At 31.6% G+C, this 20,820-nt stretch overlaps 1 protein-coding gene across 1 annotated transcript; it reads left to right on the forward strand.

Moving 5' to 3' along the window:
• Positions 1-17,981: 17,981 nt before the first annotated feature.
• LOC107623524 (WAT1-related protein At1g68170) lies at positions 17,982-19,862 on the forward strand. Its single transcript, XM_016325841.3, has 4 exons — positions 17,982-18,465; positions 18,564-19,086; positions 19,163-19,314; positions 19,382-19,862. Exons 1-4 carry the CDS (start codon positions 18,209-18,211, stop codon positions 19,569-19,571), a joined length of 1,122 nt encoding a protein of 373 aa, XP_016181327.1. The 5' UTR covers positions 17,982-18,208; the 3' UTR covers positions 19,572-19,862.
• Positions 19,863-20,820: the final 958 nt, after the last annotated feature.

A 20,820-nucleotide genomic window follows, 5' to 3' on the forward strand; every position in this document is an offset into this window, starting at 1 on the left:
GACAACGGTTTTAAAGCGTTACCATTAGTTTCGTTTTTTGGCAACGGTTTTTTAAAATCATTCCTTTTGTGACTTTTGACAACGATTTTTTGTAGTTATATATTTTTTTATTTACAATAATTTTCTCATATTGCATATATTCCAACTATTTTTTTTTAATTTAGTGTCAATAAATAACCTTAACTATTTGAATCAAATTACTAAAGAAAACTAATTGAATATTTACCACCAAATTTAATTTTTAAAGTATTCTATAAGATTCATACATATTTGTGAATGTTAGAAGTCAAATAAACTAAGATACTTTAAAATATCAAATTTGATTTTTAAAGTATTCTATAAGATTCATACATATTTGTGAATCTTAGAAGTCAAATAAATTAAGATACTATCAAATAAACTAAGATACTTTAAAATTACATAATAAGAGTCTAAGTCATAACCATATCTAATCATAAAGAAAAGAGATTGATATATTACAATAGCAAATAGATTCCTCATCATCTTCACAAATTGGTGATTTTTACTCTCTAATATTTGATCTTCACAATTTGTGTGATTAAGTTTTTTTTCTACTTCATAATAATTTTTCTGTGAACAAAAAAATTAGCAAATTAAATATAATGTTAAGCCTAATGCTAATAATTGAAGGAATGGAAGTTTGATTTAGGCTTACCAATAGCAGTAGTTATGTTGGATGTGATTAGGATTATCACATTTGGAGATGATATTAACCTGAAATATTCATATTTAAGAATTACTAACACACTACGCAAATACTCAAGAAAATCCAACATCTCTCGGTTGTATTTTTTAAATGATATTTAACATTCTCACACACTATTTAAAAAAAAAAAAGAAAAAAAAAAGGAATAACAGGAAAGAAAAGAGGTATTTTCCTCCAGGAAGGACCAGAAAGATTGGTATACCCGAATAGAATCTGAAGGTTATGAACCGGATATAGCAGCTTTCCTCGCCGCAGCAAGGCTTTCAACTTCATCTGCATGACCACACACTTAACCCAAAGCACATGACAAGCATATAGCATTAAGTTAAATTTTGTTCTGCCTCACCAATCAAAACAAATACTAGATTGCTTTCTTCTTTATCATTTCTTGAATCTTTTGAAAAAGTTTTGCAACCTAAATAACAAGGAAACACAATTGTGCATTCAGTGCAACAATACAACATAATAACAGTTCATCTATCAATAACCTCTGAAGTGATAACAAATTGGAAATTCATCAACTACAAAACATTGGTACTTCTAATAACTATTGTACATGCATACCAGCTTGCCATTTTCAAAAAACCATTTATTGAATAAAGAATGTGCATTCACTTCAATAACCTGGCACTATGAGAATCTGAGAATGTGGCATTCACTTTAATTCTATTTTTCTAAATAGAACTCATTATTGTTTGTTAAGAATCTATCCAACAATTTTACTTGCATTAGTAAAACTAGATTCAAATAAATAAAGGTAAACATGATTAGCTTAAAACACATTCAAAATGATATTATTTGTGCGAGTTCTATGCCATTAGCTTTTAGTTCAATTCTAATCCGTTGCTTCTAAATTTTGGTGAGATTACAGTCAACATCCCTAAGTTTCAGAATCCACAAGTTTCAGGTTCATATCACTTCATTTGATTAATTAATTATCAATTGGAAGTGGAGCCATATTTTCATAAACCAGTTCAGAGTTTTCAGCAAACAACCAACCTTCCAAGTGACTTATCTAAGTCTACAAAATAGATATGAACATGAAACTTATACTCACTTAAAATAGACTGATAGATCTTTAAAATCCTTTTAAAATCAACTCAAAATTCTGTTTAAATTAAAAGTTATAGCGTCTGCAAGTTGGTACTGCAGAACCAAAAAATCAGAAAAAACTGCAGCAACCACTAAACTTCAAAAAAATCATATCTTCCAAACCACTTGGCCAAATTCCCTGAAATTTTTATGGAATTTTCAAGACACACTAAAGTTTTACAGAAAAATAATTTCATCTAAAAATTAGGTCTGGACTGCTCCCAAAAAGTCATTCGTTCTGCTGCCAATTATGCATATTTCTGCAGAAATTCTGCACAAAGTATTTCTAACAACCTCACATACCAAATCCTATATTCAAGCCTAGGATTCATCTAAAACCACATTTCTAACTTTCTTTTCACTAACCAAAGTTGCCCAAGAACTCTTAATTTAATATATCACAATTTCATATCATAGGTGCAACGTAACCATATTATCATAGCATCCATTCTTCAGCATCTCATCTATAACAACATATCTCATGTTCTGATTCATCAAATGAATTTTCAGCAATCATAGCAACATTCCATACACAAAATCATCATCAACAAGTACTAGCAACAAGTATAACTTCAAAATACACAACATCGTCAATAATCACTACATTAAATCATTAAACCAATCACCAACTACAGCCATGATTCAACTCAATTCCAACAATTATTCACACAAAGCAACCATAAACCATTTGCGGTTACTCATTTAATTTTATTGGCATTCATAACTTAAAATATTTATTTTTAAAACAAATCTCCTACCTCAATTAGTCGAGACCGCAGAATTTAAACGCGACAAATCCTTTTATTCTAAATTCACAGCAGCAGCGGCTTAGACCCAGTAGTAGCAACAGCAGTAACATTATCAATAATCATAGCTATAGGGACTGAAATAAAATAAAACGAGAATAGGGTAACCAATGAAATAGCAGTAGAGCAAGAATGGAAACAGAGCAAATTAGAGGAAGGGATCTAGACCATATCAGAGGTACTTCGACGGCATCCCCCTTTTTTTGAAACTGCAACGGTGATCATGGCAGCAGCGGTGGCGGCTGAACAGCCCTCTGCCTCTCGGCACAAGCCTCACACGACTCCTTTCCTTGTTCTCAAGGCTCCTCTCTCCTTTTGCACATGCAACAGATGATGGCGGCCATAGAAGTAGCGGCAGCGCTAGAGCCTTCGGTGGTGACGACGGGGTCACGACGTGGCGGCGGTGACGGAACACAACAGTAGTGACGGTTCTAACAGCGACTGGTCCCTCAGCGGTGGTAGAACGCGACGACTCTTCTCCTCCGACGCGGACTCCTCTCCTCCTCGCGACAACGCCGGCGACGACTCCCCATGGACGGCGCGATTCCTTCCTCCACCGCGGTCCTTTCTCGCCTCAGTTCTAATCCGTAATGAAGATGACTTCGCGGACAGCAGCGGCGGCAAGGCGCGGCTTCCCCTCCTCTCCTCTTCTCCCTTCGGTTCTCACTTTCAGATCTCTCTCTCCCTCTATGTATGTTTATGTGTCTATGCATGTTTGTTTATTTGGTGTGTGGTGTATGCTATGAGTGAGTAGCGGTGAGAAATGGTGAAGTGGCTCAGTGGAGAATGAACAGGTGGTAGGGAGAGGGGTACATGTGTGTGTGGGTTGGGTAGAAAGGGGTTAGGGTTAATGAATTAGGAATTTGGGTTTAGAATTGGGAATTTAGGATTTGAGTAGAGTTTTGAGATAAAACTCAATTTAATCATTTGAGAAAAGGACAATAGGTCCCTGATCTTTCCTCCGTCAGGGACTGATCCGTCCAAATGTCTCCGTCAGGGACTGATCCGTCCAAGTTTTGTGAAAGTGAGGGACTTAAAAGTATTTTTCAATGGTCAGGGACGAAAATGTCCGCGGGACAAAAGGTCAGGGACCTATTTGTCCTTTTCTCTAATCATTTTAATCAATATAATTAATTTTAAGAATACTAATTTATTCTTCAAATTATAAATTATTTGTAATTAAATACTTTAATATAAAATTATAGATAAATAAATAATTTTTTTTAGTTCATAATATTAATCAAAACTTTAAATTATTTCAATTTAAATTATATACAAAATTCTCTTTCATCTCCAATTACTAAAATTCTGAATTTTAATTAAGCAAAAATCATTAATTTTAGTAAATCAAAAATATCTAATTTATAATTGAAATTTATATAAAACCAAATTAATTTAAAACATGAAGTCTCATAACCTTTCTAAAAAGAAAATCATATATATAATTATAAATAATTCATTATTTATTTTCTAAAAATCTGGGACTTACAAAAATTATCAACAAATATGATAAATTATAAATAAATTATTATTTAATTTTCCAAAAATTTGGGTTGTTACAAGTTTGGTATTGTTCGATGATGGCTCTAATGATGAGTGGTGTCGGTTATGGAGCGCTAGGACTAGTAGAGGAAGGAAAAATTAACAAGTCTCTATGTTTTATTTTGAAAAGAGGTTGTTGAAACCAAAATATATCATTGTTATAAATTTATCTTAAACTTATTTCTTCTATAAAGAATATTTGTAATATATTTATAATAATAATTTTGAGTGTTCTAAAAATTTAATATTTATAGAGAAAATTATTTAAATTTGTATAATTATTTAAATAATATAAAAAAATTATTGTTTGATAAAAAATTGTTGTAATGGTTATAAAACCGTTCTTTAAAATAGTCAAAGAGAACGGTTTTATTTTGTTGCTATAACGTAATAAAAAATTGAACTTCAACAGTAACACTGTAAAAACCGTTGTCTAAGATCATCTAATAGAACAGTTTTAAAGTGTAGCATTTTGGCAATGATTTTTATGCGTTTCTTTTGTACAATTATTTAAACAACAACAAAAAATCGTGCTTAAAACCAAATCATGGTAACGGTTATAAAACCGTTCTTTAAAATAATCAAAGAGAATGGTTTTAATTTGTTGCTGTAAAATAATGAAAAATTGAATTCAACAGTAACACTATAAAAAACCGTTGTCTAAAACTATCTAAGAGAACGGTTTTAAGGCGTTGCAAAATTTGGCGTTGCTAAAGCCTATATTTGTTGTAGTGGACGGTGCCATTCTCTCCACCAGGGTTCGATCTGATGAGTTCCATTTTTTCGTTAGCCGTCTCCCTAAGTTCAAGTTCTGGTATTCAATCATGACTAGTTCAGATAGTCATTTTGGTAGGTATACGAATGGTAATTTTAATTATTATGTGGATGGTTATTTGATTGGATTGAATTTAGGTATATACAATTAAAATATGCAAGATGTTCAATTCACTAAATATGCGGGTAATTATTTTTATCCTTAAATGGATGGTTATTTTCACTAGGAGTGAGCAATGCCGGTGACAATGCATGGCAAGCCAAGCAACGACGGCGAGGAGGAGTCCGACGATGCTGTTCGTTTTCGGTTTGAAGGAGAGCAACGCCGATGAGGGTCTTTGTTGACAAACCAACGGTTATAAAGAGGATCCTCACGGAGACGATAAGGGCTAGTTGGAGATCAAACGGTGGTGACAACGACAACAAATTTAAAGAAAATGCGGGTGGTTTAGTAAATTATGGTATAATAAATGATTAAAAATTTTTAAATTATTGAATGAGATTTTTTTGTTGAATAATTTGAGTGGAATGTTTTTTTTTTAATTTCGTTAGACTAAAATTCTAATTTATTATTCACGTTGTTCAGCTCCGTTTTCTACCTATCGGAACCGTGTTCCTATTTCCCAGTAGCTTCTGATTAAGCCATTGAATTAAAAATATTTAGGATAAATAAGTAGTGTAACGTAACTAACTAATGTATCTTGAAATTAAGAAGATAGTAGGAGAATTGAATTTGTGCGTCTTTATTACATTATGAGGCCAGGTCATACATGACGATCAAGTTTAGAAAAAAGGTAGCCAGGAATAATGACAGGATGAAAGTCAAAGTAAAAAAAGGAATAGAGAGAGAGAGTAGTTATTTTTTTTCACAACTCTTATGTTGTTTTGACTATTAGCTAGTAGTTATGGTGTCCCGTGGTGTGAGTGAAAAAAGATAAAAAGCAGTTTATATGTTAAATTATTAAATTAATGGAATGGTTTTGAAATATTAGAAGATAGAAAATGAGACTCCAATGTACTAACCTGAATCAAAAGCTACATACATGCATGCTTGCATGCGGTCTCCATGTTTTGCTTTTGCTTATATAATGCACGCAGAATGCAACCTAGTTTCTCAATTGCTTCATGGAAACACTCACACTTTGGGGGTGGAAAGAAATAGGAAGGAGAGAAATTGAGTAAAAAAAAAATAGAAAAAAAAATTGAAGTAAAATTTAATTTTTATGGGTGTATTTGGATGGAAAAAAAAAGATAGAAAAATATTGAAAGATAAATAATTTATATTGTTTGTTTGAAAAGAAAAATAGAGAGAAAAAATGAATTAAGTTATATAATGACAATATTACCCTCCATATTATATAGTAATGTTATTATGTATATAATTATATAAATATTCATAAATATAATTAAATAATAACAACAAAATTTAATTATATTCATAATATAACAAGTTAGGAATATAAATTTTATATAATAATAATAATAATAATAATAACTAAGTTAGCGTGATCTAATTAGATAAAATATAAATTTTATTTTTGTTTACTACTCATCCCAATACATAAACTGAAAATAATTTCAACAAGAAGAAATATCTAAATCAACAATTACATGTACATGATTTTAAAGAGGCTAACCAATCATCACATTATATCATTTGATTAATATATTATGCCTTATATTACACTTACAAATACACATCAAAGAAGTCTTACATGATAACACGTTAAGGTCAGCTAAAAACAAAATATACATATGAAACTAACAAATTTAATACAAGGACCTCTTTGATCAAATCATTACTAATAGCATAGACTTCTTTGACTAACTCATTACTAATAGCATAGTTAACAATAGTTATAGTTATGAAAGTCACAGAATACAAAGACATGAGGTATTATCATTATAAGCCTTAATTAAGTCATAGATATGTTACCCACAAAAGATAAAGATACTTGTACGTATCTTAATCTTAAAGTTATATTTGTGCTAGTCTCAAAATATTAGCCACATTACTAGGACTATTGTTCCTAGAGTGCACCTACTTCTTTCATCAATTCATATAATGTGGCAAGACATACGTCAGACGGAACACCAAAAAATTCTCTCTTAGTTCTATCTTCTCTGCATAAAAAGCGGTAACATCCCATGCGCAATTCTGGCATCACACCTAAATTCTCTAACTCAGTTCACACGTTATTTTCAGAGTAAATTCGAGGCCTACTTTGCTCAAGAATCACAAGACCCCTTTCAGCTATTCGCACTTGTTGTTTAGCAATTTGAACTTGCTCCTTAGTTACCTGCACTTGTTCTTCAGCTGTTAACACTTGCTTTTCAGCAATATTAATTGATCTCTCATAAAAATGATTCCCATCTTTCATCATGTCAGTCAATGCAAGAATGCCTTGACTCATTCTTTCTATTTCTGATTTTAATTTATCATTCATGGTTGTTTTGCGTTTAGTACCTCTTGATGATGTTCCTTGAGAGCCAGTTGATTGGTTAGATAAACCAATTTCAGGACTATGATCCATTGTAAAACTAGTAACATGAGGAGTAATTGGATCCTCATTCCACTGCTCCTCCATATTTAAGAAACTATCATCATCATTCAAGTTAATTGTTTCTTTATGTTTCTCCCACCTTTTCACTTTTTCTTTGGCACTTTCAGCATGTTTTTCAGTTGTCCTGTATGTACCATATATCTCAAATAGTTTATCATAGTGTTAGATTGGAGTACGCATCCACTTTTTCACTTCTGGTTTTGCCTAAATCAAATAGAAGAATATTTACTATGAGTATGTCTATATGTAAATATATATTATTGAAATACTTCTTCAATATTTACTAGTGACATTTAAAACCAAAAAAGAGAGTAAATGCATAAAGTTTACCTTAATCAATTCTTCCCAAACTTCAGCTTCACCCTCAAACATCTTTGTAATTGGATTCTAAGAAAATCCACTAAGCCCATGAAAATTATCATAACAAACTCCAAAATAATCCTTTAAAGTCTTGAGTCTATTCTTAAGATTCTCTTTGCAAATGTGGTTACCATAGATAGATCTCAAAAGTGAAAGTATATTGTCATATGCCATTGTAGTAAATGTGCCATCCACTCTATTACCTTTGCGAGATTCTTCAATCAAAGCATCAATGAAGATTGTATATATCCATTTCGTCGGTCCATCTTAGGGTATCCCAACTAGTGGCCTCACCTTGGCATGATGCTCTCTTTGCCATTAACACTTGTAAATCTACAAAACAAGTGGATAGAAATAACATCCATAATCTTAAATCAAACTATTTGTAATGTGTCTTATCAGTTATTCAACAAATAAAGGTTCAATTCACTCCATAAGTCCTACATGTGACAAGGTGATTCAATAATTGCACACCAAAGTCTAGAATATGATAACACTTCAAGAGGTAACATGAATTCAATAATAACAAATCATAGTTATAATATCAACTCAGCGCACACATAATACAACTAATAACTTTATTTGCAAAATTTTTTAAATGAGTGATCAGAGCCTTAGTTGATAGTCAGCCCACATTTGAGTAGCTATTTCATCCCTTAATATGGCCCCACCTATAGTCTTCATCTTGTTCATGTCGAATTACTTCATCCTCTTTTGGATTATTTTCTTGTAGTTCTCGGTCAACTTGAGCTATGAGATGTGGATCAGGATCTACACCCATTAAAAAGTTATGTAATATGCAACAAGCTAGCACAATTTCAGTCATAGTTTCAAAGTCATAATGTGGTTCAGTGCCACTTGTGATTATTGCAAATCTTTTCTTTAAAACTCCAAATGACCTTTCGATAACATTTCTCAACGAAGCACGACGAAGATTAAATAATTTCCTTTTTATTTTCTGGGCCACGTCTTGCATACTCTTTTAAGTGATACTTTACACCTTGATATGGGGTAATTAATCCATGCTTCAGCATAAATCCAACATCCCCAAGGTAAAATTTTTCTACAGAATCCATCATTAAAAATGATTAATTTAGTATAATCACACAAATTACTAATCTTTACCTACTAATGAGACAATATAGTTTTATGTACATGCTAACCTCGTGGAAGTTTAAGATTATCATCCCTCGATAATGCATTCTTAAGAATTTTTGAGTCAGATGCTGTTTATTCCCAACCCGTTAATACATAAGTGAACTTCATATCAAAATCACATGCAGCTAATACATTCTGTGTCGGCCAGTCTTTTCTCCCTCGAAATTTGGGTTGATCCGCTTTGGGTACTTTGACACGAAAATACGTTCAATCTATAGCTCCAATACAGTCCTAAATAATAGTCCATTATTTAATAAAGTAACATGAAATTGTATATATCAATCAAAATTATTTATTCATGTAACTGTACATGTTCATACCTTAAAATAAGGATAAAATCTATGATTATGAATGATCGCCGGAGAAATAATGGATGCAGATGGTTGTCGAAGGAATTCATCTTCTAGTAAAATAATTGCCCGTAACACAGCATGGAAGTGGCGGCTAACAGTTTCTCCAGACCGGTGGTAGAAAAAAGAAACGGTTCTAGTTTTCACATTATGAGCTATTATATACAAGAACCTAGCAACTTGCTCCTCTACTGTAACATGTTTTGTATCCCTCATTTGACGTGTTGCTCTTAATTTCTCACACAATTGAAGAAATGCATCAGGGCCCATGCGTAGGATGTCACGACACCTATGAGTTTCTCTTAACTGTTGCATTAAAGTAGCTCGAATTTATTCTCGCCCAACCAATTTATGGGAGATGAATTTGTCAACCCGCGTAGACATAAATCTCAATAAATATAACATATGCACGATGTAACATATCAGTGTTATTGTGCATAATTTCTGTCGTCTTTTCCAATCCTCCCTCAAAACTGTTAATATATGTTCTTGGTTTTCAAGGGTTAACATATTTTTCGGATTATCGACCCCAAACTTAAATGAAAAGTTTAGTGGGAAATCACAATTAAAGATGTCTTCCATATTGGGGACCAAAAAACTTTCTTCATGATCAGCCTTATCCATTTAACAAGCACTTTGTAGTTTCAAATGTACATATCATAGATTTACAGCACCAACAAAAACAAAAAATGATAGCATCATATATTAAGCATAAGCAATGCAGTTAAATAACTAGTATTTATATATATATGACCTCCTAATCGAATAATATAATTAGTTGTAAAAAAATCTCAACCAATTGAAAGATAACAATTTTTTATACTTTTCGAAAAAATTTAACCATAAACTACATATGAAAGAAAAAATAAAAAAATAAAAAACACAGAAAACAAAAGCAAGTAATAGGTGCTAATGTGGTTTTGGGTATAAATTTACATTAAAAAAAACTATAGATATATAGAAAACAGTATTTTAGAAGAAAAGTATTAAACAAGAGACCATATTAAAGATCTTATCTTAGTGGAAAATAAACAAAAAAATCTAAGTTGAACTTGAATTTGGTCGGAAACGGCATATGCAAAGTGCCTTGCAACTTTTTAAAGTTATTTGTTGATCTTGAAACAGATAAAGTAATGAACTCTTTGATAGTCATGCCGAAGAAAGATAATTTTTTTTATATATAAAGGCTATTCACATGAAGATAGTAATTAATTTGTTATATGTTATATCATAAATTAATTTAATTAAATAACTTAGCTCCCAAATAATAATAATCTGTGTGTTCTACGAAATTAATTAGGTTACCTAAACCAAGTTTACTTTAGCAGTTATATTTCAATTGAAGCATTTTATCAAATAGTTTATATACATAAAAGTTAACAAACCATGAATCAGCATTTTTTCATTGGAGCATTTGATCAAACAGTTTACATACATGAAAATTAACAAAGTAATAAATCAAACCAAAATATAATCTCTGTCCATATACTTCAAAATTAAATCACAAACACAGATCTATCAATATATAGCGTCAAATGGGAAATAAGAGCAACATAAAAAACTTATCTATAGTCTATACACATCAATTCTTTCAACTCTCATTAACTTTGAAATCAGTACCTTTGCATGTTTTCATTGGAGTATTTTATCAAATAGGTTACAGGCATGAAATTTAACAAACTCATAATTCGAACTAAAATGTAATCTCTATTCCTATACTGTAAAATTGAATCTCAAACACACAAATCTATGAATCTAATAAAGAATGAAAGGTGAAATAAGAGCAACAAGTTTTATCTCCAGATGCAAGATGCTGTGACCAAAATGATTGAGAAGTGGTGGAGGAATGGACCGTTAGTAACAGTTGCACTGGTTGATAGTATTGGAAATGGATAGCATGCATAACTGAATCTCAGGTTAAAGAAGAGTCTTTAGAAAAAGAGAAGGGTAGAGTTTGAAAATAATGCAGTGGAATGAGTTTTCTTTCTATTTTCTCGCCTTAGTTGGAGAAAAAAGTTTTTGGTAAGTCCTTTCATTTTTTGTTATTGTTGTATTTTTCTCTTAACATTTTTTTTAAAACCAAATAAGTGAAACTTTATATTTCCTTCCTTTCTCTTTCCGTCGATGTTCAATTCCCTCCAATTTCTATCTAAACAAACACAGCGTCAAGGTGTTGAAGCCAGCAATGATGATGGTAATAGTGCAGATTGTACTTGCTTCGGTAAATGTGCTCTATAAACTTGCCATTAATAACGATGACATGAGTGTTAGACATTTTCGCTGCAGCTTCTACTATTCCTCTTGGTCTTTTTTTTTGAAAGGTGATTAATAATTAACTTCGTTACCACGCACTCTGCAACCTAAAAGTAATTCATTAGTAGCACTTAATATTTTAATTTTCACGGAAGAACAGGCCAAAGCTGACTTGGAGAGTTGCTTTCATGTCATTCTTTTGTGGCCTCTTTGGATAAGTTTTTTTTTTTTTAAAGCAAACAGTACAACACAATAGAAGTGGAGCAAACAGAAGTACACAAAAAAACTATCTTAACAAAAATCACAACACAAAGATGGTTCTCATGTTATTTTTGGCATAGCCATCAATAACTAATTAAAGAGATTCACACCACTTCACTCGTTAGCACTGTTCGACGTCATGTTGATAATTTTTTTAACATCTTTACTTGTGTGCTGGAAAATTCTCCTATTCCTTTCCAACCATATATTCTAAATTATCGCACAGAAACACCTCAACCGCTGATTACACTCCTCTCTCCTCCTCGGTTCTTTTATCCAACTAAGAAAATGGCCTTTCATCAATTTCGGATAAGACCATTGTCGGCCAAAAGCTGAAATTCAAGCACTCCACACCTGCCAAACAAAAGCACAGTCTAAAAATAAGTGATATACATGTTTCACATCATTATTACAAAAAACATAAATAATATCGTCCTGACTGATGATTCCAAACTGACTTAGCTTGTCCTTTGTATTCACTCTTCCTATCAGAACAAACTAGACAAACAGCCTCTTTGAATAAGTAATAATAATAATAATAATCATCCTTCGCTCATCACGTTTACTTATCAATTCTTCTTCCTCCTTTTCTTGTTAGGGGAAGCTTATTCCAAAATCTTTACTACGAGTCTTTGGCATCGATATCAGCAGTTTATAACCTTATTCCTGCTGTTACTTTTATCTTAGCTGTTACATGCGGGTAATTTATTAAATCCTCTGAATTAACGAACATTTCTCATTACTACTGCCTCTAATTAGTAATAGGGGTGTCCATGGATCGGATTGTATCCGCAGATCCGCGGTAAATATCCGCATCCGATCCGAAAATTGCGGATACGATCCAATTCGCAAATTGATCGGATCGGATCACCTTTTGCGGATCGGATCGCGGATATCTGCTCTACATCCGCGTATCCGATCCGCGGATTCGTAGATCCGCACTATAATAATTAAAAATAAATAAATAAATATATGTTTGGTATTATATTTACTTATTTGTATGTTTTAGTTAGTAATTATTATTCATATATTGTATTATTTTATTTTTGTTATTTAGAGAGAGTTTGATTAAAAATATTTTAGAAATAAATAAGTTTAAAAGTATGAAAGAAATATTTTTATCGAGTTCTTTTACATAAAAATATGATTAAAAAGAGAAGGTTTAATTATGCGGATATATCCGATATCCAATCCGATCCGCAAATGTGCGGATCGGATCGGATCGGATCCGGTACTAAAAAGTGCGGATATCATATCCGATCCGATCCGATGAAAATTGTGCGGATCGGATCGAATTTTCGGCCATATCCGATCCGATCCGATCTGCGGACACCCTAATTAGTAATTATTATTAGTTTGGAAAGATTAGGGTTGGGGAGTGCAGCGGGGAAGGCTAAGGTGTTAGGAACCATAACAGGAGGGGCAATGAGTTGAAATTAACATTTGGACCTTCCACATTAACATCTTGCATCATAATGGAAGTAAACCCACAAATTAGGAAGGTATATTAATACATCCTGAAATCTTTATAATGATACATAAATGAAGTGACATTTATTAATAATGATAGATAAATGATGATTGTGATTTGATAGTGTAATTGGAGCGGTGCTAATAGCGATGGGGTTCGTCGGAGACCGTCACTGGTGGTGGTGATGATGATGGATTATTTGAAGAAAATGATAGGGAAAGTGGTGGATGTAACTGTGACAAACAGGATAATGATGGCGATAATTCATAGTAGTCATCATTCATCTAAGAGAAAAGAATAATATCAAGAAACTAGGGTTCAGATGAAAAGTGCTCGTAATAATCATATAAGAAGAATGGATAACAGAATCCGAGTACAGTGGATGCATCACATATACTTCGCATTTCGTATAATTCCAAGTTACCCACATATTTCAAAATAAATATCTTATATCAATCATTTATTTATTGAATTAATACTCAAATTCATTTATAAAAAAAAATTATTTTTAAATATTTTATTAATCATATTAGTCTCTAAAAAAAATAAAATTATAAATCACATTAGTTCTTTTATCTACTAGACAATAATACATTACTTTAAATGTCCCGTATCATAATAATATCATAGGTTAAAATTATGTTATAAAATAATTAGTTCATATATTTATGGTTATAATTGATTGTTTGCTGGAAGATTAATTAATTTACGGTTATAATTTTTAGAGATATTTGTTAAAAAAAAAAATTTAGAGACTAATATAATTAATAAAATTTTTTGAAAATTAATTTAAAAGATAAATTATATTTCAAAAACATATTGAAGTATTAACTCTTTATTTATTCATATTAAGAAATGTTGGAGACCACTTTAATAATGACACTAAAAATGCTTTTTTTTAAAGAGGCTTATATGTGTCATGTTATTATTGGACATCTTTATTAAATCGGTTAATAATTTATTTTTTAATAAACCAGAATAAAATCGGTTTATAATTATTAGACCCGATTTGATCCGATCGAATTACACAATCTAAATCGAATATCTTTAAATTTTTTGATAAAAAAATAAATATATCTCTGACTTTTTGTTTTGTAGACATTTGAATCTCTTAAAAATTTAAAAATACAATTAGATCCCTAACAAAAAAATTGGGTTTATTATTATTGTTATAAAAAAAATCGATTTTATTCTAATTTGTTAAGAAATTCAAAAATAACAAATTTATTAATACGTCCAATAATAATGCGGCACGTAAACGTCTTTACAAAAAGACGTTTTAAGCGTGTTTATGGAAGCATCCCAAGAATGTTATATTATTATAGCTACATTTGTGTATTTATGTGGTACGGTCTGTTATGTGTTCTAACTTTTCTACCTTTTTACGTTACCTCAAATTTTATTCCTTCTCTTCTCCTTTTAATTCAGCTATGGAATTATTCTTGGTAATTTTTTTTTCTTCCATAGTTGTTGTACTACTAAGTAACAGTACATGAGATATCTTTATCAATTATGATCGTGAATAGTTGACGAATCCTGGAACATTAGTTTATTAGGTTGGTTGATTAAATGAACCTGCACAATCTTCATTCCATAATAATTCCATTTGAATTTGGTATAGAACATAATGCCAAAATAGAAATAAGAAACATTAATATAACACGAGAAATGAACCTAGGGTAGTAGGCTAGGCTACTGTATTAGTTCTGTGTATATATGCTCACATAGAGTTGGCACAATATGGAGCTTACATTGTGCTGCATGCTTACCAAGAATCATTCAAAAATGCCCCAGCAGACCGCCATGCCCATAACATATGGAACTTAGAATATTTTTTTTTTTTAATTTTATTTTTGGCTTTCAATCAAACAAGATAAGTATTCTGTATTATTCCAGCATTTCATTTAATTTGGCTTACCCCGGACACAGCGAACGGTTTAGAATTCTTTTCTAAGAATAATATGCAATCTACCTGAAATATTCATTATTAGATTTAATGGGTCATAGCATGATGGCCCCTCCTTCATATTTGGGTTTGGGCCATACATGCTATACTTTATGCTCTCTTTTTTTTCTTTCTAAATTATAAGTTTTTTGTTTAATTTAAGTTAGTCGAGTGATCACTTTATTTATCTGTTTAATTAAGTGTTGAAAGTTTAAATTTTATTTTATATATGTAGCAATTTATTGGCTAATAGCAGATTCTTACGTAAAACTCAGATCTGCGATGAATTAGTTTTTAAACTGTCGGATTAAAAAATACTGCGAGCAAGTGAGCAAGCAAAAAACAATTATAGGTCTTCTCTAAGGAAGTGGAACCATGTTGTGACTTTGATGAACCTTGTACATTGAATAATGGCTTTCTACTTTTCACGGTGATAACAAGTTATAATTAACTCATTAGTTTCTTACTTTTTCTTTTTCTTTTTCTTTTTAATTTGGATCGTAAATAGTTAATGCCTACTATTACAATATATATATATATATGAATTTTGTCATGGACAAAAATTAGTCGTTGATGAAATTAAGAAAACTATGGAGATCACTTCTCGTAATTGACTTTGCAAAATACAGATAATAATACGTACTATAATATGTCGCGGCGGTTTGTTCAATGTCACATTCATGCTTCTGTTTCCATCCACCTTAGCTTCAGTATTATTTCTTTGAATGCACTTAAGGAATAAGGTTTTATATATATAAATATAATTAGATCGATTATTGTCAACTATATATTATGTATTTATTTGCTTGCTTAGAGTGTAATCATCCGATCCACACTCTAGCTAACTAATTACACCTCTTATATATATATATCATCATTCAACACTTAATTAATAATAATTTGACCTTTTATTCTGTGATATCTTCGCTGATTGTCGATCTCACTACACTTTTTCAATAGCAATTTGGTGGAGACATAGAGTTTGCACTTGAGGAGATTTGCCTAGCTAGGAAGGATACACGTAAATGTGACACCACTAGTACATCTTTCTATGATTTGTAGGTAGCAACAACAACAATAGTGGCACCTTTTGTTATAATGAGTTGTTTTGTGGCCACCAAAAGTGATTCCCTAGTTAGATAATTTGGATAACAACTAAAAGTATTCATCAGTTTGATTCATTGAATCAATGGTAGCTAGGTACATCCTATCATATCTCCCTTTTTGTTTTCTGAATTTTCTTCGGAAAAAAAAAATCAAACAAAGTTGATATACATACACACAATTATATTGCCTGTCTTGATGATGATTGATTAGGCCCTTTAATTAATTTGTTATATTTAATGTAATGTCTAAGAGAAAAGCATAAGATAAAGCAAATGCCTTCTTAATCACATGAATTTGAGTTGCTTTGGATCAACAATCAAATCAAAAATAATGTAGTTGAATTTCTTTCAATAAGTAAGCAAATAATCATAATAATAATAAAAAGAAAACGGATTTTGTGATACTTTTTGAAGACTTTAATTGGTTTGGCTGCGATTTTGTGAGAAGTTGTCGATAAGAAAGCGAGATTTTAGGATGTGGGTGGCTCCACCGGAGGAGGCTCTTTGAGTAGGTGGAGACGTGGAGTTAAATGTAGCACATGCTAGTGTATCATCATCAAATTCTTCTGTTTCTATGGGGATCACAACATGGAAATAAAAATAATATATCAAAAGGTGAACTCGTTCCCTGTACCAAAAAGTTATTTGTTCATTATTACCACGTTCTTTCAATTACTATTAAACTAACTTCAAATAATTGACATTTTCGCAGAGGCTCTTCTCAATTTGAAGTTGGACGTGCTTTATTTTTATATATATTTAAGCTCAATGATTATCCAAGTTGCTATTGAATTCTTGTATCTTTTTAAATTACCAATGTTTAAAAGTTCTAGCATCAAAATTGCATTCTTTTGCCAATATTACTTATTATAAGTTATTACCAAGAGTTCCTTACATTATATTCGACTATCTAAAAACCAAGTAAAAAAAAAAGAAAGAAAGAAAGAAATAGAGATATATATGATGGTCTAGTCACAAACAAGAAAGATAATAAAAAAGGAAAATACTAGACCGCTAGAATTTTATGCTGAGAATCATGTGCTACTAAGTCATAAGGTAAACCTTAGAATTAAGAAATGGTAGTTACTTTTTTTAATCAAATGTCGCGTCCAATCACCTCTTTAAATAAAATGTGGAGAAAATTCTGATAATACTTTTAGCAAATATAGAAATGAAGAATGGCAATTTCGATGAAGGACATGCAAACATAACACAAAAATACCAAAAGAGTTTTGATGCGAAATTGTGAATGGAGGGTCCTACAATAATATAAGTAGTGATGAGATGAGTCCACTAATTGATCGAAAATAAATAAAAGACATGTTCCAAGTACCTTACCGGAAAAAACATAAGGGGTCTAATTTGTCTAGCAATATCGTCCAATGTCTAAGTCTTTGTCTGAGAAAAGCACATGAATTAATTAACTTGAATTAAAGTTCAAAAAATTAAAGCCTAATGTCTAATTGGCAAGACGTCCTCATTGACCCTGCACAAAAATTAAAAATAAATAATAATACGCATATTTATACATAAATATATGTTAAAATGATTTTAGTATAGAAATAACATTTTTATTTGATTTGATAAGACGCACATGTGAAAAATAATTGAAAGCGTGCATGCCTCTTAGCTGTGTGTTACGTTTACGTACGTGAAAACAATTATTATAACGACTTGTAAAATTAAAACATACTCTTTTTTGGGAATCTGAATCTTTTTGAATAGTGCTATAGCTATAAATACCCCCTTATGTTGCTGCTCTTGTTGCAATGCAATCAAGCAAGTAGTGAGTAGTGAAGATGAAGGGTATGGCGAACGTATTGAGCGGGTTGAAACCCGTGATTCTAATGGTGTTGGTGCAGGTTGCATTCACTGCTGTCAATGTCTTCTACAAGCTTGCCATCAATGATGGGATGAGTGTTAAAGTTCTCACTGCTTATCGTCTCGCTTTTGGTGCTGCTTTCACTGTTCCACTTGCTCTTGTTTCTGAAAGGAACAAGAGACCAAAGATGACTTGGAGGGTGCTTTTCATGTCATTTCTTTGCGGCTTCTTTGGGTACGTATAAATGTTAGACGAACATCAGAATTTATTATTATTTTTTTTTATAGTTTTTATACATACATATAAGATTAATAGATCATATATTTTTACAGGGCAAGTTTGTTTCAGAACCTTTTCTATGAGGCACTGGCTTTGACGTCAGCAACGTTTGTGTCTGCCATCTACAACCTCATACCAGGCATCACTTTTGTGTTGGCCATAACCTTCGGTTTTGAGAAACTGAAACTGAGGGGAGCAGCTGGAAAGGCCAAGGTGTTTGGAACCCTGATTGGAATTGGTGGGGCAATGGTGTTGACTTTTGTCAAAGGGGTTCAAATTAATATATGGCCTTTCCATGTCAACCTTTTGAAGAACCCATCACATCATCATAATACGCATACAAGTAGTAACGACTTGTTGGGGGTTGTGTGCGCCATTGCTAGCTGCTTCTCTTATGCTTCTTGGCTCATCATTCAGGCTAAGATGACCAAGGAATACCCAAGTCATAACTCAAGCACAGCTTTGATGCTTACAGCAGCAGCTATTCAAGCCACTGTTTTTGCTTTTTGCACTGAGAGGGATCTCCATCAATGGAAGCTTGGTTGGAATATCAGGCTTTTGGCTTCTGCTTATTCGGTACATACATACATTATATTGTATTATTACTCTTAACTTAGCTTCTTTTTAATTAATTGGTTTGTTATTGGTGCAGGGAATTGTGGGGTCTGGAGTAGTGTTTCTCATCATAGCATGGTGCATACAAATGAGAGGGCCATTATTTGCCTCCATTTTCAACCCTCTCATGCTTGTGCTTGTGGCTGTTGCGGCTTCTTTCATGTTGGATGAGCAATTGTATCTTGGAAGGTACATATATAATAGATTATTATTGGTTTTGGTATTAGTATAGATATATGATTTGGTATATATGCAGTGTGATTGGAGCAGTGGTGATAGTGTGTGGACTATACATGGTTCTATGGGGAAAGAACAAAGAGATGAAAAAGGTAACTCAGTTGCTGCCATCTGAAATCATGCAATTACAGCAGCAGCAGGATCAACAACAGACTATACAAGTTGTTGTTACGTCCACGCCAGTTGTCAAATGTGAGCAACAACAATAATAAGGGAAAATTAGTGTCCAGCAAGAGAATAAAGATGAACATCTATTATTAAATATTCTAAATATAAAGTGTTGTGGACTAAGATAATGATGATGTTGTATATATTGGCATATGTGTCCTTGTCCATTGCTTGTGTTCCATAAATTAAATTCTTTTATCCACTAGCCGTAGCCGCCACTGATTACTGATTAGTGATTAGATTAGACAGATTTGCATCTATGATTCTATGTATTGGAGATATATGATATGGGCTTCTTAATAAACCAAACAACAAAAACCCTTCCTTATAAACTCATGTCTAGCTACTTGGACCCTAATAAAATCCCCGGCCCAAGTAAGAGAAACTAATATAACGGAATGATTGTCTATTAATACACACGGGACAAAATAAGTTGAGTGAGTCTAATAGTTAGTTTATTAATCTGTTTGAGGAAGTGTTGGAATTCGAATTCTATTTTTTATATGCAGTAAATTCATAGTTGTCAGAACCGAATCGGGTGATCGAACTAGTCAGGTCACTGGATCACTGGTTCAACCAATGGATTACTGGTTGAACTGGTTGACCTGGTCCTATGTAAATAAAAAATAAAAAATAATCAAAAGTTTAAAATTAAAATTTAAAATACACATTTTTACTAACATTAATATCAAGTTATTTTAAAACAATATGGAATATGAACAATAAATATTTTATTATTTTTACACTATCATAAATATTTTTATTTTGTTTTTATATTAAAATAACTATTATTTTTAAATTTTAATGATTTATTAATTAGTTTATATCTATTATACTATTATATACTACAAGTATTTATTAAAAAATAATATTAATAGATATTATATAATTATAAAAAAATAAGTGAGTTTATAATTAAAATAAAAATAAATTATTTGATAAAAAAATATCTATATATATTATAATTTGCATAAATTTTAATTAGAAGTATAGTGGCCTGGTAGTTGTAGAGTGCTTTTGTTTTCTTGAGGGCAAGAGTTTGAATCCTACTAGCATTTTGAAAATATTTTCACTCTCAAGTGGTTTGGTCGAACCAGTCTCATCGAGTTTAATCGGTTCACACTGGTTCATATTGGATTTGACTGGTTTGTACTAGTTCGATTTTTTGTACGGTCCAAACATTATATTGGATTGATATAGGGTTTGGTTTATTAATTTTTTGGTTGAACCGGTCGATCCGGTCTGATTTTTACAACAATGAATAAATTATTGATTAATGATAAAATTTTA

The sequence above is a fragment of the Arachis ipaensis genome, chromosome B10 (genome assembly GCF_059453495.1).
Source record: "Arachis ipaensis isolate K30076 ecotype BB chromosome B10, ASM5945349v1, whole genome shotgun sequence".
Lineage (NCBI taxonomy): Eukaryota > Viridiplantae > Streptophyta > Magnoliopsida > Fabales > Fabaceae > Arachis > Arachis ipaensis.

What these genes read in the sequence shown, in the direction of transcription:
- LOC107623524 (XM_016325841.3), top strand. Translation starts at nt 18,209, where the DNA reads ATGAAGGGTATGGCGAACGTATTGAGCGGGTTGAAACCCGTGATTCTA. An exon ending in TTTCTTTGCGGCTTCTTTGG is followed by an intron (nt 18,466 to 18,563) that starts GTACGTATAAAT and finishes ATATTTTTACAG; the next exon opens with GGCAAGTTTGTTTCAGAACC. An exon ending in TTTTGGCTTCTGCTTATTCG is followed by an intron (nt 19,087 to 19,162) that starts GTACATACATAC and finishes TTATTGGTGCAG; the next exon opens with GGAATTGTGGGGTCTGGAGT.